At 26.7% G+C, this 14,745-nt stretch overlaps 5 protein-coding genes across 11 annotated transcripts; 3 read left to right on the forward strand and 2 right to left on the reverse strand.

Annotated features, from left to right (window-relative positions):
• Positions 1 to 746: 746 nt before the first annotated feature.
• On the reverse strand, positions 747 to 7,568 carry LOC122514009 (phosphoglucomutase). Of its 2 annotated transcripts, XM_043630590.1 has the most exons (10): positions 7,380 to 7,568; positions 7,059 to 7,179; positions 5,548 to 5,626; positions 3,652 to 3,932; positions 2,965 to 3,403; positions 2,684 to 2,889; positions 2,389 to 2,590; positions 2,110 to 2,302; positions 1,843 to 2,026; positions 747 to 1,760 (listed from the first exon to the last, which is right to left on the reverse strand). In XM_043630590.1, exons 3-10 carry the CDS (start codon positions 5,573 to 5,575, stop codon positions 1,536 to 1,538), a joined length of 1,758 nt encoding a protein of 585 aa, XP_043486525.1. In that variant the 5' UTR covers positions 5,576 to 5,626; positions 7,059 to 7,179; positions 7,380 to 7,568; the 3' UTR covers positions 747 to 1,535. The 2 variants fall into 2 exon arrangements, with proteins under 2 accessions (XP_043486525.1, XP_043486524.1); XM_043630589.1 differs by having other exon boundaries at positions 7,059 to 7,568.
• On the forward strand, positions 4,894 to 10,512 carry LOC122514010 (sodium-coupled neutral amino acid transporter 9 homolog). 3 transcript variants are annotated; one of them, XM_043630592.1, is made up of 11 exons: positions 4,894 to 5,176; positions 5,497 to 5,651; positions 5,738 to 5,897; positions 5,989 to 6,140; positions 8,546 to 8,703; positions 8,775 to 8,939; positions 9,019 to 9,078; positions 9,312 to 9,494; positions 9,589 to 9,791; positions 9,871 to 9,975; positions 10,070 to 10,512. In XM_043630592.1, exons 2-11 carry the CDS (start codon positions 5,506 to 5,508, stop codon positions 10,475 to 10,477), a joined length of 1,740 nt encoding a protein of 579 aa, XP_043486527.1. In that variant the 5' UTR covers positions 4,894 to 5,176; positions 5,497 to 5,505; the 3' UTR covers positions 10,478 to 10,512. The 3 variants fall into 3 exon arrangements, with proteins under 3 accessions (XP_043486527.1, XP_043486526.1, XP_043486528.1); XM_043630591.1 differs by lacking the exon at positions 4,894 to 5,176 and adding an exon at positions 5,369 to 5,408; XM_043630593.1 differs by lacking the exon at positions 4,894 to 5,176 and adding an exon at positions 5,369 to 5,408 and having other exon boundaries at positions 5,738 to 5,879.
• Positions 10,513 to 10,603: 91 nt separating this feature from the next.
• On the reverse strand, positions 10,604 to 11,849 carry LOC122514012 (ATP synthase subunit C lysine N-methyltransferase). Of its 2 annotated transcripts, XM_043630596.1 has the most exons (5): positions 11,556 to 11,849; positions 11,296 to 11,468; positions 11,028 to 11,216; positions 10,787 to 10,955; positions 10,604 to 10,688 (listed from the first exon to the last, which is right to left on the reverse strand). In XM_043630596.1, exons 1-4 carry the CDS (start codon positions 11,635 to 11,637, stop codon positions 10,812 to 10,814), a joined length of 588 nt encoding a protein of 195 aa, XP_043486531.1. In that variant the 5' UTR covers positions 11,638 to 11,849; the 3' UTR covers positions 10,604 to 10,688; positions 10,787 to 10,811. The 2 variants fall into 2 exon arrangements, with proteins under 2 accessions (XP_043486531.1, XP_043486532.1); XM_043630597.1 differs by lacking the exon at positions 10,604 to 10,688 and having other exon boundaries at positions 10,744 to 10,955.
• Positions 11,850 to 11,962: 113 nt separating this feature from the next.
• LOC122514013 (splicing factor 3B subunit 5) lies at positions 11,963 to 12,664 on the forward strand. Of its 3 annotated transcripts, none has more exons than XM_043630599.1 (3): positions 11,963 to 12,038; positions 12,115 to 12,392; positions 12,573 to 12,664. In XM_043630599.1, the coding sequence occupies exon 2, from the start codon at positions 12,133 to 12,135 to the stop codon at positions 12,388 to 12,390; it is 258 nt and encodes an 85-aa protein (XP_043486534.1). In that variant the 5' UTR covers positions 11,963 to 12,038; positions 12,115 to 12,132; the 3' UTR covers positions 12,391 to 12,392; positions 12,573 to 12,664. The 3 variants fall into 3 exon arrangements, with proteins under 3 accessions (XP_043486534.1, XP_043486535.1, XP_043486533.1); XM_043630600.1 differs by having other exon boundaries at positions 11,964 to 11,982; XM_043630598.1 differs by having other exon boundaries at positions 11,989 to 12,392.
• A 68-nt stretch (positions 12,665 to 12,732) lies between these two features.
• On the forward strand, positions 12,733 to 14,336 carry LOC122514011 (cytoplasmic tRNA 2-thiolation protein 1). The gene is made up of 6 exons (XM_043630594.1): positions 12,733 to 12,825; positions 12,954 to 13,185; positions 13,265 to 13,383; positions 13,458 to 13,646; positions 13,759 to 13,963; positions 14,070 to 14,336. The coding sequence occupies exons 1-6, from the start codon at positions 12,778 to 12,780 to the stop codon at positions 14,309 to 14,311; spliced, it is 1,035 nt and encodes a 344-aa protein (XP_043486529.1). The 5' UTR covers positions 12,733 to 12,777; the 3' UTR covers positions 14,312 to 14,336.
• The last annotated feature ends 409 nt before the right edge of the window (positions 14,337 to 14,745 follow it).

The following is a 14,745-nucleotide window of genomic DNA, read 5'->3' on the forward strand; positions in this document are numbered from 1 at the left end:
ATCTCGGTGATTAAGAATCGTATCTACATAAAGATATATATTTCTTCAAGCTTTGTGATATATATTGACTGTAGAAATAAAACATTTCCTGTCATTATTTTCACAATCCTTGAAGAACTGTCTAAGCAATTTATATACTCATGCTTCTTTCTATGTTTCATTTACTTTATCAAGACCAATATCAAGACATTAATATATAGCTTCAATAGAATACAAATTCTAATATAATATTTTATTATTATGATGTCGAACATTTTTTTCTTTCTTTTTTTTTACTTTTTCTCTTTTTTTTTTCTTTTTTAATGATCACATAAGGAAAGCATGATTAATAGAACATATAATTTTGTATTCATAAATAATTGTTACTAACATATATAAAGAATATCTAATATAATATACAGCAATAAAATAAACAAAATACGTTATTATATGTTATATAGTTTTGATAGTTCATATTAGTTCAAATGATTTAATAAACTGACAAGTAACACGGTTTTAACTTTAATATTTTTCTGATAAAATAAAATAATAGCGCATCGAGTGTAGTTTTTATAATTAATTATCATATACTATTATAAAATATGAATTAATTATTAGAGAACAAAGTATATATTTTACTATTTGTTCCATCGAATATTTTTACATATATATTTTAAACTTCTATAAATAATTCTTTTTCTAATAACTGCGTGTTCATTTATTCGCAGTAAATATTTATTCTTAAATAGACTTTAATTTTTTCTCTCTTTGTAAGAAGGTATGGTATAATTAGAACTTAATAGCCGTGTCAGATGCCATTTGAACTATTTTCTAATCATATATAACTATTAGTGATTACTAGAAACATAAGCTCGTTACCAAAAAATTTACATTAGATTATTTTAGTACAACGGTTATTTAATTGGATAAAATTAATTGAGATTTTTTTTAAAAAATTAAAGTAAATGTATAACTTGCATTAAAATGTGAATTTTAGTGCCGACTTTTTCTATATTAATGTAAAACTTATTTCTTGTTTTATAAAATGAACATTTTAAAATACATATACTAATATAATAAAAGTTAAATGAAAGAATAGCATAATTTGTTTGCAGTGGTACAATTTTATAAGATTAAGATTATTTTTATATCGAAGCATAACATTTATATTGTCTTTTTTCTTATATATATTTTATTGTTTTGCATAAGAAATTGTTCGATTCAAAACATGTGCATCTAAATTACTCATTAAGTTTCAATTTTAATGATACATTAACGTAATGATTATGACACTATATGAATAGTGTGCTATTTTATAACAAGACATTAATATATTGCTTTCATATTAATGTAAGTAAAAATCTGTATAAAAATGGAAAGATTACTAAATAATGGACAATGAAATTTTCCAATGTTAATCTGTCCTAATTATAATAATAGAATGGCACAATGTTTCTTTTTTATTTATTCACAAACAGTTTTACTTTTGTATTATGAAATAATGAGTAAAACTGTAACCGTAAGAAATATTTGTGAGAACAATATACATTACCCCTTTATGTAATGACAGTTGGTGCATCGCGTCCTGTATGCTGAGATAATTTACTTAAATCTAATGCAATGTTGACTAATGGTTTTAAAATTAGTTGAGCATCTTTTTCGTAAACAGATTGATCATTTTCATAGCTATCAATATATAAACGAATCGTTGCTCCTGAACTTCCAGTTCCGGATAAACGATATATTATACGAGAACCATCTTCAAATAATATCCGTAAGCCCTAATTTATAAAATAATATAATTAAATAATAATATAATTTTAAGATATAAATTTATGAAACTTAGAAAAATTGAAATCTTACTTGTTTATTGGCTTGACTCCCATCAACGGGATCAGTGTACGAGTAATTGTCTGCAAGTTTAACAGTATAAGTTTTATTTTCTGAAGATAAGGTTTTACCAACAAATCCTGCTGTTTGAATTACTGTTTCAACCTCCTGCATCACTTTATTTGCACTTTCTACTTCGCAATTCTCGTAATCATATCTGAAAACGTGTTTAGTATTACATAACGATAATATAAATTATTCTCAAATTTTTATCTAATTATTATCTCTAATAATTTATACCTCGTAAAGAAATTCCGTCCATAAACTTTCCAATGATCTAATAATACGTCTTGAACAGATTTTCCAAGTTTAGCGACAACATTGAGCCATGCGAGACAAGCCCATATGCCATCTTTTTCACGTATATGATCAGAACCTGTACCGAAGCTTTCTTCTCCGCAAAGTGATAGACGACCAGCATCCATCAAATTTCCTAATCATTTAATTTAATTAATTATTTTATAACACGATAGATGTGTGTGAAATATCATAAAAGATTATATTAATTATGATATTTACCAAAATACTTCCAGCCAGTAGGTACTTCAAAACATGTAACTCCACCTTTAAGAGCTACTCTATCTACAGCTGCACCTGTTGGCATAGATCTTGCATATCCTTTAACACCAGTCTTTTGAAAATAAGGTATTAATGTTAAATTAGCAGCCAATACTGCTAATGAATCAGAAGGTGTTACAAAGAAAGCATTTTTTCCTAGTATCTGCAATAATGTTATAAAGTAGAAATAATTAAAATAAAAACAATTAATTTATACTATTTTATATATGATTTATTCAGATTCAAATACTATTACCATATTTCTATCTCCATCTCCATCGAAAGCAGCTCCAAAATCATTATTAGGATTATTTTTCATGGCGTTTACCAAATCTATGGCGTAAGTTAAATTTGGATCAGGATGAAGTCCTCCAAAATCTTCTAATGGAGTTATATTAACGAGACTTGAATTATCAACACCTAATTCATCACTAAATATACGTTTTATATAAGGTCCCGTAACTAAAACATAATTTTGATTATTTTATCGATGAATATAAATGGTTATTTAAAAGTTATATAAAATCTTTACAATACCTCCATTCATTCCATTAATAAGAACCTTGAAAGCTGGTCTTTGTTCACTTCCTTGCAATAAACTTTTAATACTAGTAAAATCAAAAATTTCTTTCATAAGTTCTAAATAATCATTTACGGAATCAATTATGTCAACATCAAATGGTTTCCCATCGACTTGAATAGAAACATTTTGAATTTTATCAATATCTATGTTTATCTCTGGTATTATTTTATAACTTTTTAGCGTTTTAGTAATTTCATAAATTTTATTAGTAACTCCATCCGGAGCAGGTCCTCCATTTTCACAGTTAAATTTAATTCCAAAATCAGCATTAGGACCACCAGGATTGTGCGACGCAGTTAATACTATTCCTCCTTGTGTTTTGTATTTACGAATTATAGCGGATACAGCTGGTGTCGAAAGGATTCCATTTTGCCCAACAATCAACCTCCTTACCTAAAATAATAGATGTCATTGTCGCATTACTCTTGTCGTTATTGCCAGCTGGCTTTGCCAAGTGTAACAGAAATAAAAATACATTAGAAGATCATACATGTATTAAATTACATGTGTCAGTTTAATCATAAATTAAATCAAATTTTGTAACTATGAAAAATAAAGACACACAATATAAGACAATTTAAATGTTTTAATTTCTACTAAGTTACGTAAAAAATAACAATAATTTTATTTGATGAACATACCCCATTGGCAGCAGCAATTCTAATGATCTTTTTAACAGCATCTTTCCCATAATAACGTCCATCACCACCAACAACGAGAGTAGATCCGACACATTGGTTACCCAAAGCATCTAATATAGCTTGGACAAAATTTTCAGTATAATGTTCTTGTTGAAAAACTTTAACAGCCTTTCGAAGTCCAGATGTACCCGGCTTTTGGCCTTCATACACTTTTGTCTCCACTGATAAACTGCTCACTGCGCTTGACATATTTCTTTTTTTTCTAATATATTTAAACGTGACTGAAATGACAACGAGAATGACAAAACAAACTAATATTTTTTGAAAATTATTTGAAATAATAGTAAAAGTAATTATGCGAAACTATCTGTGCATAGAAGAAACTTCGCCAACGTCCGGTGGCAGACTAAATTCTACTAACGGGTTTCTAACTTCGCTACCAATGACATTCAAGGGCACGGGTCAACCATCTTGAAAAATCGCGACTCCCCAACCCCGCCACACGTGCGCGCGCGCTTAGATACAGAACTAAAAACATATCAAGGATTTCTAAACGAGATAAAATATTTATGTACTTATAAGATAAACAAAAAACAACAAAAAATACATAATTAATTCTTTATTCTTTTGTAACTTCTAATCAAACTGAAAATACTAAATTTGTCTGAAAATATTGTGCTCTTTCTTTGCAAGTTTTACATGCATAATACTTTTTATTTAATATTAATTTTACCAAATAATATACGATTTATTCTATTCTCTATTATATTTTTCTATATTGTATAATAATCAGTAAAATAACGTAAACTAAAAAATATTGTTTATGTCAAATTACAAAGAACAACTTCCAAAAACTTGTTGGACGATCTAATACCACAATTATCATATAATAATGAAATCAAATTAACCAGAATGAATACAATTAATCGTTATAATTTTTGTTTTTTTGTTCTATTTAAATAATGATATATTTCATTATTTTTATTTGACTTTAATTATCGCTTCGATAAATGATTAAAATATATATTTGACTCCTATGCCTTTACGCGCCATTTTTAAATAGAATAAGTAGAGTACTTGAAAAAATACCTCCACAAATTTCTTATCTTCATTTATAAAAAATAGATATAACAATAAATAAATCAATGAAAATTATCGGATAGTGAAAAAAATTAATTAAAAATTGTATCATTCAAATCTTACGTAAAACGAATATAATCTTCGTAAACGTTATCAACAAGTTTGAAAATAATTCGTTTTTAATTTCATTCGAATTGATTTATCCCAGACATTATCGCAATTAAGCTTCTAGAAAAGCTCAAGATCACGTTAAAAACAAAATGTCAGATTTATGTGTGTAAAACAGTTTGTGGTAACCATCAGTAGGCAAAATAAGAACATGAATAAGTCCAGGAAGAAAAGAGAAGGGGATTGAGACAGGAGGGGATAGGGGAGGAAGAGGAGGAGGACATATATGTTGTATCGAGGATTTCTGATATAAGTTTGAGGTTTACAAAACAGATATGTATGTAGCTATCTCGAATACAGTTTTCCAATAGACTTTGTAGTGAAAACATGTGTTTTAAACATTATAGTGTTGTTAGTGAAGTTTCCTGTACTTATTTTTTTTTCTTTTCAAAATGTATTAATGTAATTTAAAATATTTGTAAAAGATTAGCATTTATATATATTTTTGTAAAAAAGTAATGTCTATGGGATTCTCTATTTAATTATTATGTGTTGCAGAATTTAAAAAAGTATGTTATATAATAATATATATAAATTTTTATAGACTACATTTAATTATCATAGGAATAATAACATTTAGTTTATTTTTGATGTTAGGATTAAATTATGTATATGCCTACTGATCATTGGAAAGGTAGAAATACGCACCATGATAGCGGATCAGAAAGTACACCATTACTTTCCTCAGATTCTCATGGTAGTCATGGATCGGTTATATTTCAAAATTCTGAAACAAGTGATTTTGAATACAAGTTAGTAGATCATTCAAATATCTAATATATTGTATGTATATTATATTAGTTTGTTGTTTAGTAAAAAGTATCTATACTTTTTAAAGATATGGGACCATAGAAGCCGGTAGCTTAAATTCAACAGCTACTGTACTTCCAAGAAGATTACCTCCTCTTTTACAAGATAATACATCTACGCTAACAAATATATGTCAGTCTTTGACTTTTATTGAAGAAAAACATTACGGAGTACATAACTATGATTTGGTGAAATTATCAAACTATTAGGAAATTAATAAATACATGTAACATGATTGTAACATTTTTACTTATTATTATTATTACTATGTTATGTTAGACAAGAAATGAGAAGTATGAAGAAAGTAACGAACAACCTTTGACAAAGGAATATATTAAAGAATATTTATCAACGGATTTAACAATAAGACAAGAAGATACAGAGATTTTAAACAAAGATATTAAGCCGAAACAAAGTTCTCTAGTCACGATGTAAGTATTTAATTTAATATTCAAGTATTCATAGATAAGTGGAAGAGATAATACTTTTACATCCATGTAAAAAACATATTGTGAGATACACGAGTATCTACGTGTTTCGTAAAGAAAAGAATAAAAATTAAATGATACATTTCAAATAGAATTTGCATCAGAAAATACTTTATTTTTTCTTTTTTTAACATTGATAAGCATATCATGTTGCTTAATAATAACTCCCTATATTTGAAATGAAGAAATAAAATGAGAAAATATAGATTGTGATTGATGATAATTATGGCTTTAAATATAAATTAATATTATATTATAAATTAAATTCATAGTTTGTTTAAAGACTCGCTTTTCGTAGTTTGAAGTTCAAAGAAGTTATCAAATGATGTGCGTTTCTTTACTTTTTTTTATTAATTTCGAATAATCGCGAAATTTGAAATAACAATTCGTCACCATCTGCTATTTTGCATATTTTAAATTGAATTTTCCCTCCTTATCATGTGACGTAAAGAGAGATATGTCGTCAGGGAAATATACATATGTATATCATATGTACAAAAAGAAAAGTTAAAAAAATACAGTATAAATTATCCAGCAAAAACTAGAAATAATCACGCGTGCATTCCATGATTTCATCTAATCGTAAGAGGTTATCTCTCATTGTGCGTTAGCCGTATAATTGACAAATAAAATATCGTTTTTGCCTAAAAACATTATCTCAATTGGGTCATCGTAAAATGTGTCATTGCTAATTAATCAAATAATTCTTTTTTCTGCACATTTATCTATCTATTTTTTCAAGAAAATATTAGGAAGAAACTTAACGATTAAAAGGTCATAAGTTTTTAAACTAAAAAAATACTACTTTTATTACATATATATATAATTATCCAACATTGTCTTATTAGAATTTAAACTTACCGTATCATGGTCATTGTCTGAAGGACTTTAAACGAACTACGGTCGTTGACCCCTGTGCAAGTTATCGTCTTTAACGCGTTTCTTATGATGAATCTTTCATCCACGCCCAACACACATTAACCTGATCGATGAGAAAAATATTCTAATGTAATATAAAAACGACTACGATTATACGACAACGGACAATGACAACGCGACAATGACAACGAGAACGACAACGATAATAACCACGACGATTATGAGAACAACGAATTTAATTCGTAATAATCAAGTTACGAATTTTGATCAAAACGATGCCATTAATACGAGAAGAAAACTAACGTTATTTCTAACTTGTACTAAACGCTCGCTAAAACTTGAACAATCTTTTTGACAAAGGTGACAATAAAAACGGTCTTCCTTTCTTCCCCCGGCTGGTTAAACCAGCAGCCGGTGTCCGACCGGTTTGCATGCAGCAAACGTTCTACTTGTGTTCAACATCGTATCGAAAGGGTTAGTGCTCTGTCTGTGACCGTCTGTTGCCCGGGCGACAGACGAACTTCTCTTCTCCCCTTACCCCCTTCCACCCTATCACCTAACCTCACCTAACCTCGCCTCCCTCTTCCAATAGACAGGTCAACGCCCGTAGCACCGTCGAATTTTCTCTCTGCTGGGCATTTCCACTATATGCATTTGTATTAGGTCTTCTCCAAATATTCTTTCTTTCAATCTTTCTTTTTTTTTCTTTTTTCTTTTTTTCTAACTTTACATGCACAATATTTTTTATTTTACGTTATTTTACTGAATAATATATATAGTATAGAAAACATTTTTTTTAAAACAAATTTTTGATGTATTGATTTATGTATTTTTTGTTGTCGCAATTAGAAAAAGAATGATTCTATTTTTATTCAGTAAATGATGATTATTAATACTATTTTATATAATATTATTTTGAATTGACAACGAGATAGATTTAATATTTAAAATTAGTCCAATAATTATTATTATTTAAAAAATATTTTCCTTGTAATAATTAAAACCAATTTTTTAAATAAAAATTTAAGATATAAGAGACAATGATATTACGATAATAATAAATTTGATGCTAAACTAATTTTTCTCTCTCTTATTTTCATAATTTATATTTAATATTTGTAAGATTAAGTTAAGTCATAAATAAGTTTCAATTTCAATCAAATCTTATTAATGATTACTAAAAATAAATGTATGTCAGAATATATATAAAATCTACTATAATAAATTTCACTCAGGAAAGTCTTATTTATAACTTAACTTAATAATTATCAGACATCTTTGTTTGACTTTAATTAGCGATATATTAAAATTAATATCTCACCAATATACAGAGAATACACTTTTGTATTTCGCCAGAATATCCTTTTTTATTAAAGTTCAATCCAAAGTCCAAGAATGCAAAAAGGAACTTCAAGTCTTTAGTATTATAATCTTGTATATAATTATCATCTCTTCATATTTATTTTTAGTTTCTCGATATGGAATACAATATTAGGTTCGTCTTTGCTTACTATGCCATGGGGTATTCAAATGGCAGGTTTTTTTCCTGGAATTATCCTTATATTAGCAATGGGTGGTTTGTGTCTTTATACTGCTCATCGTTTAATAGTTGTACACAAATACCATGGTGAGCCAATAACAAAAGTAAAAACAATATTTTTTATCATGACGATAATCTAATGGTTACATTTTTTTAAGGTTCGCAAGAGAAAGTTGAAGTTGTACAATTGAGTAGAATATTTCTCAACAAATGGGTAGAATACATAGCGAGAATCTTTAGTATTTCAGTTTTGTTTGGCGCAACGATAGCTTATTGGATATTGATGTCTAATTTTTTATATAATTCAATTAATTTTTTTTATGGTAAGATTATAAGACATTAGAGATTTATTTCATTTAGTATCGGAAAGATAATTATAACTAACTCTAACTTACATTTTAGATAATGTCATGGGACTGCCTACATATTCTATAATTGATAACAACACAAATAGTGTCGAAGGTACATATTTATTTCGAATTAAGATTTCAAAATAGTTTTGATAACATAAAAAGAATTAGAACAAAACATTTCAATGTAATTTTGTATCACATTTTAAATATAGTTATACAAATAATTACTCTCTGCTTAAACATACGTCTATCTCACTCGTTCATTTAATATTTGCATTTCATAATTATTCATATTTATTATATTTTTGTTTAATAATAAAAAATGATTCATCTTATTTACAGTTTTGTGTACAAGAAAAGAAATGTATAATGGCAGTGATATAATAACGGTTCAAGAACGCACATTTGATGCTTTAGGTCCGTCATGGGATTTACATAAAACAGTACCTGCATTCTTAGCTATAATAATATTTCCATTACTCAACTTTAATAGCACTACATTTTTCACAAAATTCAATTCTCTTGGTAAATCAATAATATTACTTTTTAAATAAATGATATTCATTTAAATATAATTTCTAAATAATTCAATTTGTATAAATGTATTTTATTTTTTCAGGAACTGTATCGATAGTATATATAATTATATTTGTTTTAATAAAATCTGCATCATGGGGTTTACATATGGATAGATCAATGTGGGAAAGTAGCTGGGTATTGAAGTCTACATTTCCAGCATTGTCTGGTATGCTAGCACTATCATTTTTCATTCATAACATCATAATTACTATAATGCAGAGTAATCGTGATCAGTCCAAAAATGTAAGTAAATTTTGTTTATAATTCACACATATTTGCGTATAAATTAAAATGTTTATCAAATGTTTTTTTCAAATAATAGGGAAGAGACTTGACAATAGCATATGGTCTTGTTACAACAACCTACATTATAGTAGGTGTAATATTTTTCGTATGTTTTCCTCTTGCTAAATCGTGCATTCAAGACGTAAGTACATAATTATATTATTAAAAATAATTAATAATTTGTAATTATCGAATTTACATATATATATATACTTTTTTCTTTTTTATTTTTACAGAACTTATTAAATAATTTTCAAAAATGGGATCCTTTAACAGTAATTGCTCGTATAGTATTATTATTTCAATTATTTACAGTTTATCCATTACTCACATATATGCTAAGAATTCAATTGATTTCATCAATATGTGAGAAATCTACCATTTACACTACTTTGATAACCAATTTTATTTTAGTTTTGATTTCTATATTATTTGCAACATTTTTACCGTATATTGGAACTGTCATAAGATATACAGGTGCTTTAAGCGGTCTAATTTATGTATTTACTTTACCGAGTTTACTTCATTTATCTGTTTTGCGAAAGCAAAGAAAATTAACTACAGTTACAACAATCATACATTTAATAATACCAATTATTGGTATAATGAATCTTATAGCTCAATTTTTTATAATCGATCATTGATATTTGATGCAATGTTTTGATAAAATCATTTAGAATAATTTATATTTAATTTTGTACGACGAAACCTATCAAATTTTAATAAAAATATTTTAATATCTTATACTTTTATTATTATTATTATTATTACTATATTTTATTACTGTGATTTAGCAATAAATGGGGATAATTTCTCCAATATACACGTTTATATTTTATTTTGTACTTTTTGTAACTGTAAATATTTAATAAAATAATAAACAATATACGTCCAATAATATATATAGATAAACAGATATAATTTGTTTAATAATGAAAAGTAAATAGTATTACCTATTTAATCCATAAATTAGCATTTTTATCTTTTCTTATATAACCAAACAGTATCAACACCTTCGCCAATGGTTGCAATTGGATTCATATTGGGAAGAGGAAATCTACAAGCTATTATCACAGAATCTTTTTGCAATTCTGTATTAAATTTTTCTTCGATATTTCCCATCTGTAAGAGCGATTTATTATTGTATATAAATATATGAAAATAAAAACAATCAAATTAAATAAAAATAAATACCATTTGTTCTACTCCAAATAAAATAACATTATTGTAGTTTCGTAAATCACATTTCCACAAATCTTGTCTAAAGAAACAAGTCTGAGATCTTAAACCATGTTTAAAAGCCATTAATCTAGAATACCATACGAGCCATGGATTTAATTCTATACCATATGATTTGAAACCAGCTTTCGCTGCTGCTAAAACCTATTCGTAAAGCAAAGTTTTTCTTCGTTAAAAATTACCCCTTTATTCTTCCATATTTAATTAACATTTTATAACTTACAATGCGTCCATCTCCACTACCAAGATCAATCAACGAACCTGAACGTCCTTTTAAAGCTTGTAAAACGTTTAGTACTTGTTGATTTGTCGCTGGTACATAGGGTAAACAGATCTTACGGAATGCTGGACTTACAAAAGGTACGCATACTACGCTAATAGCTGTTGCCAATCCTCCTAATAACAAATAATTATATAAAAGGCTATTATTAAATTGGAATATTTAATTTTACATAAATGTAAAATTAAATATTAATTGCATACCTGTTATTGCTATAAGACTAATTCCAAGTTTCGTTAATTTTGGCTTATTAATATTATTAGATGTTTCGGTGAAGTACTCCATTTGATATAATAATAATAATAATAATAATAACAATTAATACAATAATAATAATTAATTAACAATTACAATATATTCTTTCTATCACCTCATATTAATAAGCCCTATTATTTATTAATTTTAAATAATAGTTTGAAGGTTATATTCCTATATCCCAGCATGTTATTTCCATGTGTCCCCGTTTTATATAGTCTGTCTTTTTCTACTATGTCGTCATAATGCGCATGTGCATTAGGTTTATTAAACTATATTCATATGTCAGAGAATTTTGTTAACTCAATGTTGGTACTTTTATATGCGTAATATTTAGTTTGATAGGGTTGGTAACACTGATGAAAAATAATGCTAGTAAGTTCGTCTTTGACTTGCATATACATGGAATGTGAAAAAATAAATAAAATATTGTAAGAAATAATTTTGAATTTATTTAAAAAGAAGAATATAATTAATAGAATTTTGTTGTATCCTTAAAAAAAATAGAAAAGCAAAATATAAAGTATGGGTGAACGTTATAATATACATAGCCAGTTGGAACATTTGCAATCTAAATATATTGGAACTGGACACGCAGATACAACTAAATTCGAGTGGCTTGTGAATCAACATCGGGATTCTTGTAGTTCGTATATGGGACATTACGATTTATTAAATTTCTTTGCAATCGCTGAAAACGAAACGAAGGCACGTGTACGATTTAATCTTATGGAGAAAATGCTACAACCTTGTGGTCCTCCTCCAGAAAAGCCAGAAGATTAACCGTAAGAAATCATTATTTCTATATTTGCTAAAATAGAGATTATTTCAAATATAAATACAATTTATCATATTGCAATATTATTTTTTAATATTATTAACAAATTAATTAACTAAAAATATTGATTTTCCGTATTTTTATGATGAACAAGACAATTATTATTCCATGTTCTTTTTTGTTTTAGGATTTTGATAATAAGATCATACTTAAGATTTCAATAATACTTTCTTAAGTAATAATACGTATATTACACATTTAACCTTTTTAAATAAATACTATTAATTAAATATATTTAGCACGTACATTTTGATTATTTAAAAAAGCAATTTTGTATATAGAAATATTTTACATATCAAGCAATATACAACATTTAAATAACGCAATTTAAAATGCCTATAAAATGTACTAGAAATTGTGGCAAGAATGCTATTCTTAAAGTAAGTATATACTCTTTTCGTGATATATATGGTGTTCTGTAATCTGTGGTACAAGAGAGTGGAGGGTTATGTGATTCAGTTATGCGACAATAGTTAGTTTCAATTTTAAAATTAAATACTTTTATCAGAGACCTAAGACCGGTGATACATTATGCAAAGAATGTTTTATCTATGCCTTTGAAACTGAAATACATGATACCATTGTAAAAGGAAAATTATTTAAACCTGGACATAAAGTAGCTATAGGAGCATCAGGTGGAAAAGATTCGACAGTATTAGCATACGTGTTGAAAACTTTGAATGAACGCTATAATTATGGACTTAAATTATTTCTTTTATCGATTGATGAAGGAATTACTGGTAAATTGATGAAATGTTGTATATAAAACACAAATATTTGCTATGATTTAATATATTTATTAATTTAATATATTTATAGGATACCGAGATGATAGTTTGGAAACTGTGGAGAAAAATAAAAATGATTACAATATACCATTAAAAATATTGTCTTACAAAGATATATATGGATGGACAATGGATGATATAGTAAAACAAGTAAGGCAAACATTTATCATTTGTAGCAGTAAATTAAATATTAACATATCTTGTTTATTTAAAATTAATTACAGATTGGAAGAAAAAATAATTGTACTTTCTGCGGTGTATTTCGTAGACAGGCATTAGATAGAGGAGGAGCTTTATTAGGTGTAGATTGTATTGCAACGGGTCATAATGCGGATGATATAGCTGAGACAGTTTTAATGAATATTTTACGCGGTGACATTGCTAGATTGAAAAGATGTACCGCTATAATAACGGTTAGATAATTTCTAATTTTTATTAACCTAATTAATACATAATGCAAGTTCTGCTAAGTTTGATTCACTTCGACTTACTTCAGTTAATTTAATTTTTTACTTTGTATTATAGTCGGGAGGAGATACTATTTTTAGATGCAAACCATTAAAATATGCTTATGAAAAAGAGATTGTTATGTATGCACACTTTCAAAAATTAGTTTACTTTTCTACCGAATGCATATATGCTCCTAACGCTTATCGAGGACATGCTCGAACGTTTTTAAAAGATTTGGAGAAAGTGAGGCCAACGTCTATCATAGATATCATTCATTCTGGTATGTATCTTTAAAATAGTTATTTCATCATAACTATTTACTTTTTCTTTTTTCTCTTTTTTTCTTTTATATCTATAATAAATAGATCATTAAATACTAATTTTAGGTGAACGTATGCAAGTAAAGAGCAATGTAAAAAATCAAGAGCTAAGAAACTGTAATATTTGTGGATTTGTTTCAAGTCAAGAAATATGTAAGGCATGTATATTATTAGAAGGTTTGAATAGGGGACTTCCTAAATTGGGAATTGGTAAATCTAATAAAGTTAAACATATATTGAATGCAAATATGAGTGAAAATACTAAAAGTAAAGATGTATCTTCAAACAGGACTGCAATAGATTTTTAATATAAATTTGTTGTTTCCATAAGTTTCTCTTATGTTATAAAATGTACATTTTTACTGTTCTTCTATAACACATTTCCTATTATGTTATTCAATATTACTTAATATTATAAATGAAATTCCTATATCTTTGTAATATTTTCAATCTCGATTGAATCAAAATTAATAAAATTAATTATTAAAATTAATAAATAATTAATTATTTTTACATACTCATAATATAGATTAAAAGAAGTGTTCCTTTTTTTTAATAAACATACTTATATGACTTCAGAAATATAGTTTTTAATTCTGTCTTAAAAATAATTAAGAATTAATAGAAGCTTACAAGTCCCCCTTTTTTATCTACCGAGTTTCATTTTTGTTACTATCGGGACCACCAGATAGCGATAGTGGACACTTAACGCGATGACGGTTCGATACTATCAAAGAACACA

Source organism: Polistes fuscatus, unplaced genomic scaffold (genome assembly GCF_010416935.1).
Source record: "Polistes fuscatus isolate 324 unplaced genomic scaffold, CU_Pfus_HIC Scaffold13, whole genome shotgun sequence".
Lineage (NCBI taxonomy): Eukaryota > Metazoa > Arthropoda > Insecta > Hymenoptera > Vespidae > Polistes > Polistes fuscatus.